The sequence below is a fragment of the Betta splendens genome, chromosome 10 (genome assembly GCF_900634795.4).
Source record: "Betta splendens chromosome 10, fBetSpl5.4, whole genome shotgun sequence".
NCBI lineage: Eukaryota > Metazoa > Chordata > Actinopteri > Anabantiformes > Osphronemidae > Betta > Betta splendens.
This window is the reverse complement of record NC_040890.2, coordinates 14,255,714-14,274,111: the sequence shown is the minus strand read 5'-3', so window position 1 is coordinate 14,274,111 and position 18,398 is coordinate 14,255,714. Positions and strand designations below refer to the sequence as shown.

At 43.6% G+C, this 18,398-nt stretch overlaps 2 protein-coding genes across 2 annotated transcripts; one reads left to right on the top strand and one right to left on the bottom strand.

Annotated features, from left to right (window-relative positions):
- Positions 1-8: 8 nt before the first annotated feature.
- On the bottom strand, positions 9-6,400 carry taf7 (TAF7 RNA polymerase II, TATA box binding protein (TBP)-associated factor). The gene is made up of 12 exons (XM_029164346.3): positions 6,161-6,400; positions 5,048-5,124; positions 4,862-4,940; positions 4,594-4,727; positions 4,319-4,439; positions 4,132-4,190; positions 3,590-3,662; positions 2,869-2,979; positions 2,355-2,549; positions 1,178-1,290; positions 698-757; positions 9-329 (listed from the first exon to the last, which is right to left on the bottom strand). The coding sequence occupies exons 1-12, from the start codon at positions 6,177-6,179 to the stop codon at positions 285-287; spliced, it is 1,086 nt and encodes a 361-aa protein (XP_029020179.1). The 5' UTR covers positions 6,180-6,400; the 3' UTR covers positions 9-284.
- Positions 6,401-7,033: 633 nt separating this feature from the next.
- Positions 7,034-17,109, top strand: slc9a6a (solute carrier family 9 member A6a). Its single transcript, XM_029164363.3, has 16 exons — positions 7,034-7,496; positions 8,308-8,507; positions 9,092-9,169; positions 9,372-9,448; positions 9,557-9,669; positions 10,060-10,165; positions 11,700-11,841; positions 12,045-12,150; positions 12,272-12,360; positions 12,540-12,653; positions 12,782-12,893; positions 13,002-13,155; positions 13,359-13,389; positions 13,476-13,561; positions 14,067-14,172; positions 14,355-17,109. Exons 1-16 carry the CDS (start codon positions 7,202-7,204, stop codon positions 14,616-14,618), a joined length of 2,073 nt encoding a protein of 690 aa, XP_029020196.1. The 5' UTR covers positions 7,034-7,201; the 3' UTR covers positions 14,619-17,109.
- Positions 17,110-18,398: the final 1,289 nt, after the last annotated feature.

Here is an 18,398-nt window from a genome sequence, read left to right as displayed (position 1 = left end):
TTCATTGATACTTGTATCACTGTGGTTTATTGTTCATAGTTAAAGAAATGTGACAGCAAAGACGACCAAACACTTGAATTATACAGTAATAAACTCTGCCAACCAGAGACTTGGAAGAGACATCAGCATGTTGGATCCTCTGATATGAAACGACCAACTGAAAAAAAATGACTTAGTAATTCGGCTAATGAAGACTTCGTCCTCCCCGGATGAAAGCTTCTCTCTTCCTCTTCCTCCAGAGCAGTGAGGCTGGTTCAGGATGACGTGAGGCTGCCCCCTGGTGGTCACTTCTCGATGAGTGAGTCCAGCTGCTCCTGCAGTGAGGCCAGCTGTTGGAGCAGAAAACGGAAGATGTGACTGATGCCCGACAGCCCTGAGGTACAATTGGAGGGTAAGTGGATGATGATTAACATGTCTCTTTGCATTACTCTGCTGCCTTCATTCGTAAATACAAATAACCGCCCTAGACAGTGGAGTGGCCACCGTGCTGCAGCGTTTATGGACAGACGAAAATAGATTTCACATGATTGAATCTGCATTTTTTCATGAGGTACGAAAACTGCTGCGTTCAAAAAGGACAGCGAGCGCAGTGCTAACACAGTGTTTGACATTCAGACAAGATAAATTCATGCAAAGCGCCGGAGAAAAAGCTCACAGTGAGCACTGATCCTTGGGTTTTACGAAAAAGGCTTCTTACCTGCTCCATCTCCCGCTCCTCCTGCTGTATGATTTCATTCAACAGGGCTTGGAAACGGTTCTAAGAGAGAAGAGTAACAAACAGGATTTGTTCGAGTCGACATGCTGAGCCTCATTAAATTGGGATGGTTTTAAACGTGTCTGCCTGGGCTGCTCGTGTCACTACCTCCTCTCTGACAGAAAGGCCACTTGGAATGCCAGTCAGAGACAACTGACCTTTTCCCTGCGACTGTGATAATAGCAGGATAGAAGATGGGGCTTTGACATCCCAAAAAACACTGAGCAATGAAAGGTCTAAACGGCAACAAAAAAAAGGTTGTATCCGCTCACTTCTTAGTGTAAACTCTCACCTTAAGACCACTTAGCTTTATTCCAATTTTGTTGAATTAAAAAATTACAAGATTACCAATGTATGCAATCAGCTGGTTGGTTTATGTTTTCAGACTCAATCAAATGATGTGAAGCCTGTTCGATTACGTACTTTGAGAGCCTGGTTTTCCACTTTCATGATGAGCTCCTCCTGCTGTTTCTTCCGAGCACGGGTGTCCTGCAGCTTGCTCTTGACGCTGTTGATCTGAACCTGATACTCCATAACTGCAGCACACAGCGAGAGATTAAACTATTACGACTGATGAGGCAACATTCAAAGTGTTTTCACTCAGGACCAGACACGAAAATGTGAAGAGATGGATGTGACACTGCAGTCAAAGGGGAGTGCACAAGATGTGCACCTAAGCCTGTTGAACCCCACGGATGCCTCTATTTTAGCTGGACAAATTGCATTTAATGGGAAAAACAAATCAATTTAAAAAGGATTTGTGCTAGCAGGAGGAAGCTTGAAGAGGCACAAGTGAATCAGTCTGCTCTGGGAGACACAGAGGATTCTCATTAAATGCGACTGGAGCGATCGTGCGTCACGACCAACTGCGACTCCCTTGTCAACGATATAGCCAAAATAATTGTTACCTTTCATTGCTTCATCCTGTGACACTGAACAATTAATATGCAAAAATCAAACGGGGTGACGTCCCTGCTAACAAATGTATTGCAAGTCCTGCCAGAAGAATCAACAGTCAGACCAGGCAGCGAAACTGACCACTGGAAGTCCTCAGACACTTTCTACAGTCAGAGTGGTTGTTGTGCAGTAAAGCTGAGCACTATCCGTGTGCGTGTTTCTGTGAGGGATGGCACAGCGTGTTTATTTAAATGAAAATAAGGCTACTCAAAGGAGCTGTCTGACCTAGAAAATTCAACTCTGGTTAGCCACCCAGACACCTGGCAAAGGTTTGACGTCTGCTTTGACAAGTGTCTGAGCTGAGTTTGATTTAATTTCATGTCAAACCGTCTCAAGGCTCCAAGCCTGCGCTAAAATGAGAACGGTTTTCAGACAGGACTGCTGCAAATGAGAAATCAAAGACTGCTGGTATGTCGAGTAAATCAACACACGCACGCACACACACGCACGCACGCACGCACGCACGCACGCACGCACGCACGCACGCACGCACGCACGCACGCACACACACACGCACACACGCACACACGCACACACACAGAAATATTTGTCATAAGTTCACAACTACTTTGAAATACTTTTTTCATATTCAGAGAACAAAACCAGTAAAGGTGCACACACATACTGATGGTGTAATTCTCACCTATCTGGTTGTTTCTGTCGCTTTCATTCTGTGCAGAATCAGACTCGTTGAGTTTGTCTTGCAGCTGTCGGACTAGATCATCTTCTGTGTCCATGATATTCAGGTCCTCGTCCTCGTGCCGGTCCCCTTCGTCCTCCTCGTCCTCACTGGAGCTGCTGATGTCGTTGAAGATCTCTCTCAGTTCGTCACGCTGGGCTGGACACGCAGGAGGCACATTAGTGTTATTACCATGCACACAGAGGCAACCGAAGAAGAAGGGAGGCTCTAGTAGTGTCTGGTGCTGCTCGTTGGTTTAATCTAGGTCATGCACAACAGTCTTGTGAAAATGAAACATGTCAGAGATGCGGTGTTGTATGACATTAACAGGGTATTATTAACATAAATTTCTAATATCCAGCATGCATATGTCTTATTATGCTCTATTATGAAGGAAGGAGACTAACCCTTATTTTTTACACTGATTACATATGTTATAATTTCTAGGAATTATACATGTCTAACTGTATTTTCTTACAAGAACCGTGACCCATCTTGTGCCCCGAGGTGCCTGGTGACGAGTCAAGGTGGGACAGAGAGCCATGCTGGTCTGCCTCCTTGGATTCATCTTCTGCTATCACTTCCCACCCTGAACGTCATGGGTTAAGTTGAACACACCGTCTGAGGAGTCCTGCCAGGTGTCCTACATTAAAGACTCCCTTCAAACCTCTCACCTTCTACAAAGTCTTCTTTGAAGTAGACTTGAAGGATAAAACCTAGATGATACTCCATAGGAACTGCCTTAACTTTAACATTCATTAGTATGTCATGTGTACATCTACTGCTGGATGGGGCTCTGAATCTATAATTAGAATGCAGCTTCACTGTGACCAACTAAGCAATGATAATGAACTGTCCATCTCAATTAACGCACAGCAAGCAGCCACTCAAAGCGGCCGTGCTGTGCTCTTATTCTGTCAGGCAAGTTTAGAGTTTCATTAGAGCACTAATAGCCTGCTTGCAAAGTGCATCTCTTTCTCACAAAAGCAGTACATGAAGTCAAGTGAGGACAGCCAGGCAGGAGCCAGGATTCCCACTTGGGCCTTAAGAACAGCCTGTTTTTTTTTTTTTTAAGTTAGAGGAGTGTGAGGGTATGTTTCCCATAAAATGATGGTTTTAAGTCAGTACAGGTTGCATACATCTTTATGGTTTTTGGTTATGTACATCATGTGTGTTTCGCATGCATCTGAAAAGGATACGAACACTGACAGCATCAGCGTCTGTACTCAGCAATCTCTTCACCTCCTTTTCCACATCAGGGGACTCGATGTACTGCAAGAGAGAGAGAGAAAGAGGGAGAGATTGGGTTACATGTATTGTAGCAGAATCTCTTACACTCTCTCTTTTACACACACATTTAGGCAGCAGCTGGCCACATGCCAGGAAGCACATTAGCGATTAAAAACAGAAGGGGCCAAATCAATATGGCTCAGCTCAGCACCTTGAGGAAGATTTATTCAGAAGACAAAAGCAGAAGTGTAGTGCTCAAGCACACTAGCTTTCACTTTGATCAAAGCAATAGTGAAATTGCTTTCTTGCATGCCTTTGGGGCAAACTAAGATGGAAAGGCTTTATTTATATGTAAATCTTGGTTTTCACTTTCACCACAGCTCCTGTTTCATGAAATGTAAATGTCTTGTTGGAAAGGAGCCTAGCAAAGAGATGGATCATCAGACGGGATACTAGAGAGATGGATAGGAAAGAGGAGGGCTGCACCAGAGGGGAAATGGAAATGTCAAACCTTCTTTTTCGCAGTCTTCCGAAATCTTCTTTTGCGAGTGTTCTTCAGAGGGCAGGTGACTGAAGACCAAAATAACAGGATTAGTGAAGTGAGATGGCTCAATCAGCTTTAGAGAGCAAACTATACTTTCTGCATTACTGATGTTTTCAGCAAGTAAATCTTGAAAAAGCTTTGTCTGTCTCCTTACTGCCATGGTTCCAAACAAACTTCTTGTCCTTGTCTTTGTCTTTCTTCTTGCTCTTAGGGTCAGTGCCAGTTGGCTCTTCTAAAGGAGGGTAGAGGTCTCCATCTAGTGTACATACCAGCATCTAACAAATGCATGCAGCAGTGTTTTACTGTGATCTCATAATGTCTGCACAGCCACTAAAACTACTAATCAAGTAGAAAGAAGCTTTTTATTTCTTTTTAACCTCCATCAACCACTATCACACTATCAACAACAACAACACCAAACCACCATACCTGGCAGACATCAGCCGTTTTGTAAAATGTCTTCTTGTCCACGGTTTTCAGAGACTCAATCATACATGGTAGATCCACTAGCTTGCAGGCCAAAGGGACGCGATCTACTCTCACAATCCCATGACGACCATCAGCTAGAAAAAAAAAACAGAGGGACACCATGATGGAAGTTATAGCCAACTGCAAGTGAGTCTGCAGTGCCCATTGCCTTTAGGACACCAGAGTCACTTAAATGTTAAAAACTGTGAAATGCAAAATTATATCTTACGGTGCAACTCAATGGTAAGTCTGTCCTTCATGTTCATACTGCCGGACTGGGCAATCCTTCTCACTGTTGAGGCGTACTCCTGAAAAAGTGGGAACAAGAATATAACATATTAAATAACATTTTCAGGTATTGGTAAGATAGAATTTTTAGAAAACCAATTAAATTCATAATGTCCTAAAATCTCACCTGAGGAAGCCGCAGGACAAACTGGTTCTCCAACTCGTAGGGAGCATCTTCCTTATTCTTGGAGCCCACTTTCCCAACTAAAATTAAGGCACATGGTTACGGTATGACGTTAAAGTTTTCTGTTGATTGACAAACAAAACCTGGCACCAATTTTATTTCATTTACTACTACATTGAGCTTCCTTCCTAACATTTGAGGAAGCTGAACATCAAAAGCTACTAATTAAGTTGTACTCTGCTGCCAGTACGTTCTATAAACCTCTTTACTAAACTGGACAAAAACAAGCTGCTGTTGACAGGCAAGAGGTGACATGTCATGTTTATAACAATTTAGATAACAGACAAAAAAACCAATGTGGATTCCTCTTGGACGGAGCCTCTTATAGCACTTCACAGCTTTTACAAAGCTCTGACACTGGAACGGTCTGCTTTTTCAAGTCATGGTGCTTATTAACAACTAACATTGCACAATGGCTGCATTACTGCTCCTCATAAAAACACAAATACTCAGCCAGTGCTCTCTTGTAAAGGTAACAGATTTAGATTATAATGCATTGCGGTGCATTTGTATCATGGGGCTTTAATTCCTTGTAGTTTATGTTAAATGAACCAAACTAAACCTCGTCTCTCATCAGCACCCTGTTTGTAATACAGAATGTTTCATCTTATAACATCTATATTGTATGTATATAATGACTCTAGACACTTTACAGATGAAAACAAATATGGCGACCCACTAAAATGAATAGGAAACGGGATCCCTTTTTGTGGAAAAAAGTGAAAACCCTTTATATGGTTTATTGGAATAACCATTTTTCCTCCAGATGAACATGAGAGAGTAAGAATTAAAAACACTAGAGTGAGTTCTGTATCGACGATGTAGAAGCTAGTGGCTAGCTATTGTGCCTATATGCTAGCTGAGACACCCAACAGAAGACCCTATTAAAACGTGTTTACACCAAGCACTAAACAATTTTCGTAAGTGATTTTCATGGTTTCGTAACTGCAAATGTGTCTAACTGAACCAGCATGAACAGAGAAAGATAATTTCCAAAACACAGTGCTACTGTAGCTATGGCTATCTTGGTACCAAAGATAATGAACTTTGCCTTACCTTTTATCTTAGACGTCATATTCGTTTGGAAGCTTGGACTTAGAGTTAGAAAAATGTCACGATAATATATTATAACACAAATAGGAAAGAATGAGTGTTACAAATCAGTTCAGCTTAGCTGAACGGTGCAAACATAAGCTAGCCATCACGAAAACAACAAAGCGAGTGAAACCTCCTGCAGCATTCACGGCCTCCTCGGAAATTGTGGTTCTATTATTGCACCCACCTCATAAATCTAAACTAAAGCCATAATTTGGGCATCTGCTACAAATTTAGCATATGTTTTATAGTGACAAGTGGGGTATATTTTTTTAAATAGGGGATAACAGTATTGTATAAAATTTAACTTGAAGGAAAAAAAATTCAATACACGTAAAGTCCCATACTTTATCACGAGACTTGTTACGATGAACAGTTAAAAATATCAAAACTAGGTTAAACCTAGCAAAGTATTTGTATGTACGTATGTATTGCATAGTACAGTATAGTACATTGCATAGTGAAAAATAGATTTTTAATAAATGTAATGTGTTGTAATACAACTGATTTCACAAAAAAACGCATTGCTGAATGTTCCCTTGTACTCTTTTAAAACATTGTTTTAAATTAAAATGCTATATCGTTTAAGTGACGAAAAAAGCAAATATCAGGCCCACGTCTTACTTAGTTACTGTTTAAAATAAGGAACGTTAGAGATTTCAAAATAAGATACACAAACATTTAATTACTGTCACCAGCAGTGGGAATAAGAAGTGATAAACGGCCATAGTTAATTTACAAGTGGTATAAATTACATAAAATCCGCTACAGTAACATAAATCGACAACTGTTGTAAAAAATTGTCAATTACTTCATGGCGTACTTTTATATTGAAATATACCAGTCTAGTCTCACTTTCTACAAAAAATGTTTTCACTTCCGGGCCGGAATCGATTCTTCTGTTGCTGTCGTATTTCTGCTGACTACTCCCTCAGTTCGTGAATTACATTTGCACAAAGTTTCCTTTTATTCAGGACAGAATTTCATCAGTGACCCGAGGAAATGTCGCTCAGAGTGAGTGTCAGCGCAGCCTGGAGGGCAACGCGGACGCTGTGGCTGCTGCTGCTGGTGAGTCTGTCCGTGAGCATCTGTGTGTGCCGAGCATCATCACCCCAGGAGGAGGACAGTGCCATGGAGAACATCGTTACGGAGAAAAGGGCAGAGGAGAGCCACCGGCAGGACAGCGCCGACCTGCTCATCTTCATCATGCTCCTCACCCTCACCATCCTCACCATCTGGCTGTTCAAACACCGGCGCTTCAGGTTCCTGCACGAAACGGGACTGGCGATGATTTACGGTGAGCCGCCCGCTCCAGCTGCCCCGGCGTGACCGACGGACGCCACCGGCGGGCGCCGCCGCTTAGGCTTGAGACGAGTGCACGCGCGCACCGCTTCCACGCGTCAAATCGTGAAAGTGGTTCAATTTCTGCGAGCTGCCACGTTAGAGAGCCAGGCTCCGTCAGGTTGACTGTGTGTGTGTGTGTGTGTGTGTGTGTGTGTGTGTGTGTGTGTGTGTGTGTGTGTGTGTGTGTGTGTGTGTGTGTGTGTGTGTGTGTGTGTGTGGCATGTAAAGTCCAGCTCTGTCACCAGTGTCCAGTTTACCTGGCAACAAACGCCTCACCAGTGGTGGAAATAAACTGCACTAGTGTACTAGTATTTTACTTGTGTATTTCTGTGTACATTTGTGTAAATGTCTTACTAATTGTTTTATTCAGTATATTCAGCCTTTACCTTTTTTTTAACTTTGGTACATTTTGAATCTAATGCCACACTTGAAACAGAGGGCATGTTATTGCTGCTGCCTCCACTGGTCTGACATTACTATTCCCTTACAATTTTGTAACTGGAATAATCTGGCAAATTTTCAATATTCTCCTCAGTCGCCCTGTAAAATAATTTCCTGAATGGCTGATGTCATGCTTTAGTAGAATCACGTTACATTTACGGTGCAGAGTCGGTCTGCAAAAGATGGCTTCACATCTGCAGCCCACCCTACCGACCCAACAGCAGATAATCATATTAGACCTGCTGTCATTTTGGCCTTATAACGTTCAACTTCCCCCTCTGCGTTCGTGGCACGTTGCTTCATTCTGTGCCTCATCTTCCCAGGACTAATTGTCGGCGTGGTCCTGCGATACGGCATCCACGTGCCTCGAGACGTCAGCAACGTGACGCTCAGCTGCCACGTCAACGCCAGCCCCGCCACCATCCTGGTCAACGTCAGCGGCAAATTCTACGAGTACGCGCTGAAGGGGGAGATCAGTGGCAACGAGGTGAACGAGGTGCAGGACAACGAGATGCTGCGCAAGGTACGGACAGAAGCCTCACGTATAATAACGCGCTTAGTGTTCTGTGTCATGCTTCTAGTTCACTGCATGTTCTTCTCCTTATGCAAATGAAGCACATTTACCAAACAGGTTTAGAATGTTAAAATAGGCTCATTAGCTCTGTTAGGATGGCGAAAGACAGTTCAGTGAAAGGAGCTACAAAAAAATAAACCAACTCAGATCTAAATAGTCGCCTGATGCACGGTGTCATTTACTTTTATGCTGTGGTCATGTGTTGGTGAACTACGCTGACCTTTGTCACTTGAGAGTTGTCAGCTGAACTGCTCTGTAATTGCTATATTGCTGTATTCTGCCCAAAACAGCTAAACAAACAGATACAGAGGTGACGCTTTTTAACTGACGTGTTTTTACTTCTCGTTTCTCTTTTTCACTTTCTTCACGTTTTGTCTCATCTTCTCTTCTTGTCATTTTACTCTTATAACAGCTTTTTCTTGTCCTGACATTTTTGTTTTTGTCCCAGATGTGTCATTTCAGTCATGCCAGAGTTTTTGTTGACCACGTTATGTAAGAACTGCAGCGTGATACTGTTTTTGTGTCTGACTCAGGTGACCTTTGACCCTGAAGTGTTCTTCAATATTCTTCTACCGCCCATCATTTTCCACGCTGGCTACAGCTTGAAAAGGGTACAGTAATGTTTCTGCTCCTTCATAGACGCATGCACAATGAATACGCTTCACTTCAATTCTACTAACAGCGTTTTGAAATAAAAGATTCACTTATGTCTGTTGAACTTCAGAAATATATGATACTAATACTTTATATATACTAAATACTACTACTATTAGCTGAAAATACAAGAACTAACAAAAGTATTTTCTCTTTCAGAGACACTTCTTTCGTAACATGGGTTCCATTCTGGCTTTTGCCTTTCTGGGCACAGTTATTTCCTGTTTTGTCATTGGGTGAGAAAAAACACCGGCAACAGCGCCAACATGTGATGTGTCTATACTGCCATTAAAGTCACTGCTGTTCATGACGATACTCAACATCATCTGCTGTTCCTCCGTCAGGCTGCTGATGTACGGCTGCGTCATGCTCATGAAGCAGCTTAGACAGCTGGACGGAGACTTCTTCTTCACGGATTGCCTCTTTTTTGGGGCTATTGTCTCGGCCACAGACCCTGGTACAGTTCTCATGTTTAGCCTTGTACTCATTCCTGCTAATTATTAACAGAAATCACATCTCTGCACAATCAGTGTTTCTGGTAGTTTCTTATGTAGAGTAGAACTGGTTTAATTTTGCGCTACGATGGAAACTCACAAAAGAAGCTTAAATATAATCAGATCTACGTCTGTTGCTGTGTAGCTTTAATGGACAGTCGTTTCTTATAATACAGAGACAAAGTGAGGTGGAAACTAGATCCAACTGTGATGGCACATGAAACAGACATGAAAACAGAAACAGGGAACTATATTAACCAAATACCACTGGGTTTGCAGCAGTTAGTTCGTGTATTCTAATAGCCTGTATTTGTACAAAACTGCAGTGAACGGGTGCCTTTTCTCTGCCACAGTGACGGTCCTGGCGATCTTCAACGAGCTGCAGGTCGACGCGGACCTTTACGCGTTGCTGTTTGGAGAGAGCGTGCTCAACGATGCCGTGGCCGTGGTCCTCTCCTCGTAAGTCCTGTGTGCACGGAGCTGCCGTGTTACTTGTTTCCTGAGCTGAACGGCGAGTTGGTGACCTTTAACTGACCTGAAAGCAGCTTGTTGTGAGATGCCCCCGAAGGTAACACTCTGCTGACGCTGTTATTGTTTCTGCAGAATAGTAAACAATAATAGCAGGGGCAGCGGAGGGGCCGGTCCCTGTGGAGAGACCCCGACCGACCCACTGAACGGGTGGACTAAGTAGAGCGTGGCAGGCAGTGTGTGCCTTTGCAGTGTGTTGGGATAAACATGACAAATCACCGGCCATTTGTTTTTACTCTGTGGTTTATTCCCACCCATGCAGAGGATTTGATTATTTATTTATCTGCTTTTATTTTGGTAAACATGTAATGCCGCACGTCATCTGAAAACAGATTTGTGGTTTTCCAGTGTTTATATAGAAGCCACAGCGAGGGCACGGTGCCAAAATGCTTCCGGACAAAAAGCCTGGTGATTTGTTTTGAAGAGGCTGAATAGAAGCCATCAGTCCGTCTGACCGAGGGTCACACTTGGTTCAAGGAGTATCCGAAGCCACTATTTTGGAAATGGGTTTTTCCACTTTCATTATGCACCGCTTAAACTGGAGGAAGCACTTAAATGACCGTGGCTTTTGATCAAATATATGTTGAGTTTGAAGTCTGTAGTCATGAATATTGTATAAGTTGTTGAGAACAAATTACATCTGAAGCCAAACTGATCAAAGCATAGAGGCAGTGAGTTGGCAGAGGATGTGCTGGTCCACGGTGGTGATGCTGCACGCGGTGGAGTCTGATTTAACAGCAGGTCCTGTCTCCTGCCACCAGCAGTGACACAACACTAGCAAAACACACACTCTGAGGGGATAATTAGGGAATGATGTCCCTCAAATGGAAAACCATAAGCTTGAGGTCGGTTTGATTTAGTTGCACCAAACGCTTTGATTTGCACCGAAGCAGATGAAGTTCACAATCCCTTCCACGCCCCATGGGGGCCAAATCCTGACCCCCGTGTCAAACTGTAATGATCCAGTGTTTCCTTTAGCTTCTTTGAGCGGAGTGTTTGAAAGCTAAATTGCATTGCAGCTTCAAAATCCCATCTCATCCCAGACTCCAGTAAAAACCACAAACAAGCTAATTGAGCCCAGTTTGATGTCCAGTTTAAACGACTGTGACTTGAATGGGACAGTTCAGTGTCAGTGACCTTTAACCTCCGATGCAATCTTTCTATGATGCCTCCCTCTGTTGCAGTACACTATTAGATTCCTTTAAGTTGGGACTGATCAGTGTTCAGTGGATACATTACAAACCTTTACTTCTTGGTTTGAAGGAATCTGACTTCAACGGGCTGCAGGCCAGTCTGTTATAAGTTAAGTATTAACACTGAACCATCTGAATAGTTCCAACCCTCTGACCTCCACATGACTCTGCTTTCCTATGACTGAGACTGATTATTTTTAGTAGACCTAAGGTACAAACTGATTTTAGCATGAGCATTGGTCATTAAAATGGTTGTGTTCTGCTTTTGTCAGGTCTATTGTGGCCTATCAGCCCCAAGGAGACAACAGTCACACCTTCGAGGTCATGGCCTTGCTGAAGTCCTTTGGCATTTTCCTCGGGGTTTTCAGCGGCTCCTTCGCTCTGGGAGTTGCCACAGGAGTCGTCACCGCTCTACTATCTTTTTTTAATTAGTATAAAATTTATTCATAAAAGGAGATTAAGCAAGAAAATGGTTTTTATAATCTCGCTTCAATGGGGGAATATTTTTTATTACAGGAGAAATGTGTTGTCATGAATAACTAATACGTTTGTGTTTAATGTCATGTTCATTTTCTGTATCTGAGCGTCTCGTTAAACTCCTTGACTGTCGCTTCTACGTGACCAAATTCACAAAACTGAGGGACTTCCAGCTGCTGGAGACGGCGCTCTTCTTCCTTATGTCGTGGAGCACTTTCCTTCTGGCTGAGGCCTGTGGTTTCACAGGTAACGCACGCACACTCTGCACATGTGAACGCCCAACACCGTCGTCACGGTTACTTCCCAACACTTTACATCGTTCTGTTTGAGTTATGAGCATGAGCATGACTCTGTCCATGTGCTGCAGGTGTGGTAGCGGTGCTGTTCTGTGGAATCACTCAGGCCCACTACACCTACAACAACCTGTCCCCCGAGTCCCAGGACAGGACCAAGCAGGTCAGACCTGGTCCCACAGTTGCACCACTGCTCAGTCTGCTGTTTCTTTCAGTATATAGGGAGTAATGAGGTGTAGTAGAGACTGGTTTGTTTACAAAGCAGCCTATGAGTAATTTTTGTGTCTTTGAAGGCATTTTGATTGAGCAACCCATGACGTTCATGTTTCTTTTGTGTTGCAGCTGTTTGAGCTGCTGAATTTCCTGGCGGAGAACTTCATTTTCTCCTACATGGGTCTGACCCTGTTCACCTTCCAGAGTCACGCCTTCAACCCGATGTTCATCGTTGGAGCTTTTGTATCCTTCTGTGCATTGAGCTGACGCTCCACAACCCTGGTAATCCTGTGCCCATAGTCGTGATATTAGCAAACCGTCGACTTCCTGGTTTGTCTTGTCGTCGTCTTCTTAACCTCATCCCCACCTAGCTGGCAGTGTTCCTGGGAAGAGCTGCTAACATTTACCCGCTGTCTTTCCTTCTCAACCTGGGAAGACGCAACAAGATCAGGTCTAACTTCCAGCACATGATGATGTTTGCAGGTTAGTGGGAGTCTAATGTGATTAAACGTGTCTCTGCATCGTCTGCTGACACAGGCGTCCTCCTAATGACTTGTTTCTGTGCCATGTCCTCCCCGTTCCTGCCTTTAGGTTTGCGCGGCGCTATGACCTTTGCCCTGTCCATCAGAGACACGGCCACATACGCCCGTCAGATGATGTTCTCCACCACTTTGCTTGTGGTCTTCTTCACGGTTTGGATCTGTGGCGGCGGCACCACCCAGATGCTGTCGTGCCAGCGCATACGGTACAGCAGGCATCTCCTCATGCCGCTAAATGCATTTGGTCGCATCAGGTGACCTTTGACCTCACTGTAGTTAACACAGTGCAGCAGCGAGCGGCTTTTTGTTGAACCTTGCTGTTTAGGAACCTGATAAACAGGAGAAACGTGCTTCACAGCACAGATCCTGTTGACAGATGTCAACTGATGACACGTGTCTTTCTTTACAGAGTGGGCGTAGACTCTGATCAAGATAACTCTGTGAGTGCGGCACTCGTTACTGTGACTAATTTACAGGATGTTCAAAAATAACAGCGATACCTAAAAACAAGGATTGTTTGTTTCAGATGAGTATCGCTGAGGGGTCAGAGAGAAGAAGCACCAAACAGGAAAGTGCTTGGCTTTTCAGAATTTGGTACAACTTTGACCACAAGTATCCTTTGGTGATAGACCTTTACAGACAGTATGTTAACGCCTCTAGGAGCTTATAACAGTAATAATTAAAGGTTAAACAAACAATCATTACTCACCTGTCCGTCACATTAATTTAATACCAAAATAAAAGCATGGACAGTATTAGAAGCTGGATGATTGTCAAAAGCTGTTAATACCATGCACAGGATGGGGGTAAAAATCAATTAAACCAACCACAAGTACTATAAACAAATACCACCTTAGTGGCGGTCTCTGTAGTTTACAGGGAGTGACAGCAGGGGGCGCACCATGTGTAGGTTTTATTACAAATCCCAGGCCTGATTAGAATATGGCCTTTTGCTAAATTAGCATTAAATGTATTTGGAGGATGATTTTTCTTATTCAGTTTTTTTATTTATTCAGTTTTCTACTCTTCATTAATTACACTTCCCTGTGTCTGTTGTGTTTTAACACTGTAACAGTATTTTTGGGTCTTGTGACCTTGACCTGAGCCTCCTCCCCAGCTACCTGAAGCCCATCCTGACTCACAGCGGCCCCCCTCTCACAGCCACGCTGCCTCCCTGCTGCGGGCCCCTCGCCCGCTTCCTCACCAGTCCTCAGGCTTATGAGGTCAGACGCTGGTTAATACAGAAGGTCGTTATAAGCAAATTCCTAAGGTTTTCATTTAATGGATGAGAAGAACATAGCGGGCAGCCAGAGGTTCAGTCTGTATAAGGAGAATGTATTAAAATGCACAGCATGTGCTTTTAATGTAGTTCACGGAGAATCTTACCTCCAGCTTCTTCCCCCAGAACGAGGGCCAGCTGAAGAACGACGACTCGGACCTCATCCTCACGGACAACCTGTCGTACGGCGACATCACGGTCAGCACCGATGAAACGGGCGCTCACACCAGCGGCGGACCTTCGGCCTTCGCCGGCGCCGCCTCGGAGGACTTGGACCGAGAGCTGGCGTACGGCGATCACGAGCTGGTGATGAGGGGCACGCGCCTGGTGCTGCCCATGGATGACTCGGAGCTGCCCTTCACAGACCCCCACCACCGCTTCCGCATGTGAAGGGCCCCCAGACACCCGTCCGTCTCAAACTGCCCCGAGCCGTTGGGCAAACGAACCGTACCTGGCGCTCCTGTCGCTCTGCCACACATTTTTCCCCCTTTGCTCTCGTTTCTCCTCTTCCCCCCACGTTTTCTCAGAGGTACATTTTCTCGCTCCCTCTAACGGCACGTCACTGTCTCTACCTCATCCTCATCCTCCTTTCTGTCACCTGCCATAACTGTAAAGTATTCCTATTTATTTTCAGCCGGTTGCTCTCTGCTGGGTTTGGTGTTCGTCAGTTGCCCCACTGTAGCATTGCCGAGGTCTAGAAGCATGTGTTAATGTGTAAATGCAAATACCGGCCACTAGCTAACCTGTCGCTGTGCAGTATATCACAGGAGTAGAATAACTTCGTTATGCATGCTGAGGATGCTTGTAGTTTTCTTTGGAGGTTTGAGGGCTTTTGTGTTTTGGGTCTGGCATAGAATGTTGCTGCCTTCTCTGTGCATCAGAGGCATGCGGACCCAGTGGACACCCTAACTCTACATTTGGTTACAATCAAGTGCCTGGGAATCGAAGCTTTAGGCCTGACGATCCAGACGGGCTCCGCTCTGGGAAGCAGAGCCTGTTCAGAATGGGTTGTCAAGTAGATGTCGTTTACCTTTTGTTAATAAAAAATATAAAATGAAAGAGAGAAAAAAAACATAAACAAAACCCACACATCTGTCCACAAGGTAGCAATATATGTTTGGGCTTTGAGTTTGTTTATCGGCTTGTAAATAGTGTGACAATGTGACGCCACTGATGCAGTGTAACCTGGCAGTGAGAGCTTGACATCTCTCATTTGACCTTTGACCTTTGACTGTGACATAGAAGGACTTCACACCTTTAGACGCTGATGTCTCGCAGCAGGAGCGAAGGGCTGTTGTCCTGAAACGAGATCCAGGTGAAGAAAGCTTAGTGCCATTTCTGTCCCGCATTGTGACATTTGATGAAAACTCAATGCGGACGAGCTTGAAGTGTTTCATGTTCTGTGTACTGCACTTTAGGTACGAATAGCATTTTCCTTGTTTGTTTCTTTTTCTTGGTGCAGGCGTATGATTATGTTTAGACTTGAATTTTTTTATTAAGTCAACCTGAACAAAACCTATTGATGAATTTGACACAATCTGAAGCTCACTATCATTGCATTAATGATTACATTCAATATTAATTAATGTGCAATCTCTTTCTGTTCACTTCATCCCTGATTTAACCAGATATTTACATTTATATTGTATTAAGAATTTTTAATAACTATTGAAAGTAGCTGTTATGAGGATGTGTTATATGTAACACATCATTGGGTGTAAGAGCAGTAACGCAGCTATTAATGCAACAGGAAGTGTTGATAGAACGTCGCCGTGGCAACGCTGTGTTGACGTTGTGAGGTGCCAGAAAACACTCAGCGACTCAGTTGAAGGCAGCAGTTTTGTGGTTCGGCCTTTCGGGGGGGAAAATGGGTGTAGGCAAAACGGATGCAGGCGGGTAAAGATAGCATTTAAGAAGAACGGGAGAGAGAAGGACAGTTGGACTTGTTGTCTGTGTTTTATGTGTTGGGACGATACAGAGGTGGAAGGAGAAGCAGCTGTTAGATACAGCTTTTCCTTCCACAGTTATCTTCTGCTGTGCAGGAACTTCTTAAAACCATTCAACGTGTTGTGTTTTTTTTTCTTTTTATACTGAGTCGAGAATCTTGACACCACGTTAACCAGGAAATGATTTATTCTTTCCTTTCTTTCTGCTTTCATTACTTTATGAGAGGGAAGTGGTGAAACATGAAAAAGAACCGCTGGATAATTTGCACTCCTTTGTTTTATGGTTTATGTTGAGACGCTTGTTTTATCAAACAGGGTTTTTTTTATATTATTGACTTCTTTTGCTGGAGGGTGTGTAGAAAACAAGCGCTGTCGTGTCAGTTTAAAGGATGGAGAATTTCCATTTAGTAGGAGTTAACTCGGTTCATTGTTACTTTGTAAAGAATGAATTGCACAACGGCCGTCCTTTCGTCATATCACCGTCCAGAAACGCTTGAACGCTGTTACAGAGCTTGAATGAGAATGAGGGTCAGCGGATGGACTCCTCCGGGGAAAAAGTACGATCAATATATCAAAGCATTGTGCCACTGTTTTACACCGATGCACGGAAATAAATGTGAAATGTGCAGACGCTCCGCTAGGTCTCGGTATCTGCCTCCCGCTGTGTGTCGTCTCTGTTCTCTGAATGGTGACCCATCAGCTTTGATGGTTGGACCCGTAGCTGACCAAAGAGGCCTGCGGTGCTCTGTGATTTCAGACAGTCCGCTCTGTCGTCATTTTCCAAACCGCGCGTGCGTGTGTGAGAGGAGATGAGCTCCATAGTTCTCCCTACTTCTGTGTTGCAGGTACTGACTGTTTACATGTGTGTACATATACTCTCACCTGTTCCCGTGCGTGCAACGGTCAATAAACACAAGCTTGTGCTTTTGATTAAAGGCTTTGCTGTAATGGCTGCTTCAATTACCTTATTTCTTTTCGTTGGCGGTCTCGGTTGTGTAAGAATGTTATCTGTCAGGCCTCAGAGGTTATCCCACCCGTCCGCCCCTAGTCTGAGTTACGTAAATCTGAGAAGGGATTTACTTATTATGCTAAGAACTGCTTTATAATCTTCCTACTCTGTAGTGTGGCAGGTAGCTTCAGTTACTGTACGTCTATAAAAATTCTTTTCAGATATTTAATTTTAAGGCTGTGTGAAATTTTCTGATCCTATTTTGTAAAAACAAATGTTACGCTCTCAAAATATGAATATTCCTCCACTCATCCGGTACAAAGGGGCAGAGAGCTGTTAATATAAAAGCTTTTTACGCAGCCACGACTGATGGCATTTTGTGCTCCCGGGCACGATTTGTGCAAGATATCAGGTAACGTGTTCCTAATATGGACTCCGCTCCCTCCAGACTGCTCACGAATGGCTCCGTGAAGCTACAGGACAGAGAGGAAATAGCTGTTTTAAAAGGCCACTTAACTCCAGGAGAAGCTTGCGTCTCTTTGTCTTAAAAACACTCGTCTTTAATCTTTGTTTCCACTCATGGCCCACAGTTGTAAATGTGAATCATGACAAATTCCTCTGTGATTATTTCACACTGTGTTTTTGTTTTTCAGACTCAAGTTACGTTAAAGTCATCGACAAACAATTTAAGAAGGAATATATGCAATAATGGACTTCTAGACTCTAGGTTTCACAAGGAGCCCATTTGATTTCATGAGATTTTAGGCTTCGAGTTTACTGGAGGAGGCGGTGTGACGATCTGGGACCTGCTTTATGAGGCTTAAGGTGCAAGATCAGGCCAGGATGAGAGGGAACTTGGAGAAGTAACTTTGTAGTGTAAACCACACGTTGATACTCGGCAATAAATGTTCAATAATCTGATCTTTAATTTATACACACTGTCAGATCTGCATGTTTTTTGTAATATTATCCAAACATCGTCTCTTCATTCCTTTAACCTGACTCTGAAGAAGCACTCACCTTCGTTTTGTCTCTGTCTTAGATGCTTATGTGTGTGGATGGATAAACAATGATGCAGATAGCTGTTTAGTCTCAGTAACACACTTTGTCACAGGATCTGACATCTGTGTTGTATAACAGAAGCACCTTTGGGCCGTTTCAGCACAGATTTGTAATTGTAATAGGTTCACTTCGCCTGCAACTATTTACTTTAGGTTAAGAATGAGTCATCTTGGTGTAATTCCTCTGATCATTACCAAAGAAGGAGACAACTGA

Excerpts from the sequence above, each read along its gene's own strand:
- taf7 (XM_029164346.3), bottom strand. Across the intron at positions 4,440-4,593 it reads AAACGGCTGATGTCTGCCAG|ATGCTGGTATGTACACTAGA; the intron begins GTATGGTGGTTT and ends TGCATTTGTTAG. Across the intron at positions 330-697 it reads AGGAGCGGGAGATGGAGCAG|CTGGCCTCACTGCAGGAGCA; the intron begins GTAAGAAGCCTT and ends CTGCTCCAACAG.
- slc9a6a (XM_029164363.3), top strand. The coding sequence starts at position 7,202 with ATGTCGCTCAGAGTGAGTGTCAGCGCAGCCTGGAGGGCAACGCGGACG. Across the intron at positions 11,842-12,044 it reads CAGGAGTCGTCACCGCTCTA|GTGACCAAATTCACAAAACT; the intron begins CTATCTTTTTTT and ends TGTCGCTTCTAC. Across the intron at positions 13,390-13,475 it reads ACTCTGATCAAGATAACTCT|ATGAGTATCGCTGAGGGGTC; the intron begins GTGAGTGCGGCA and ends TGTTTGTTTCAG.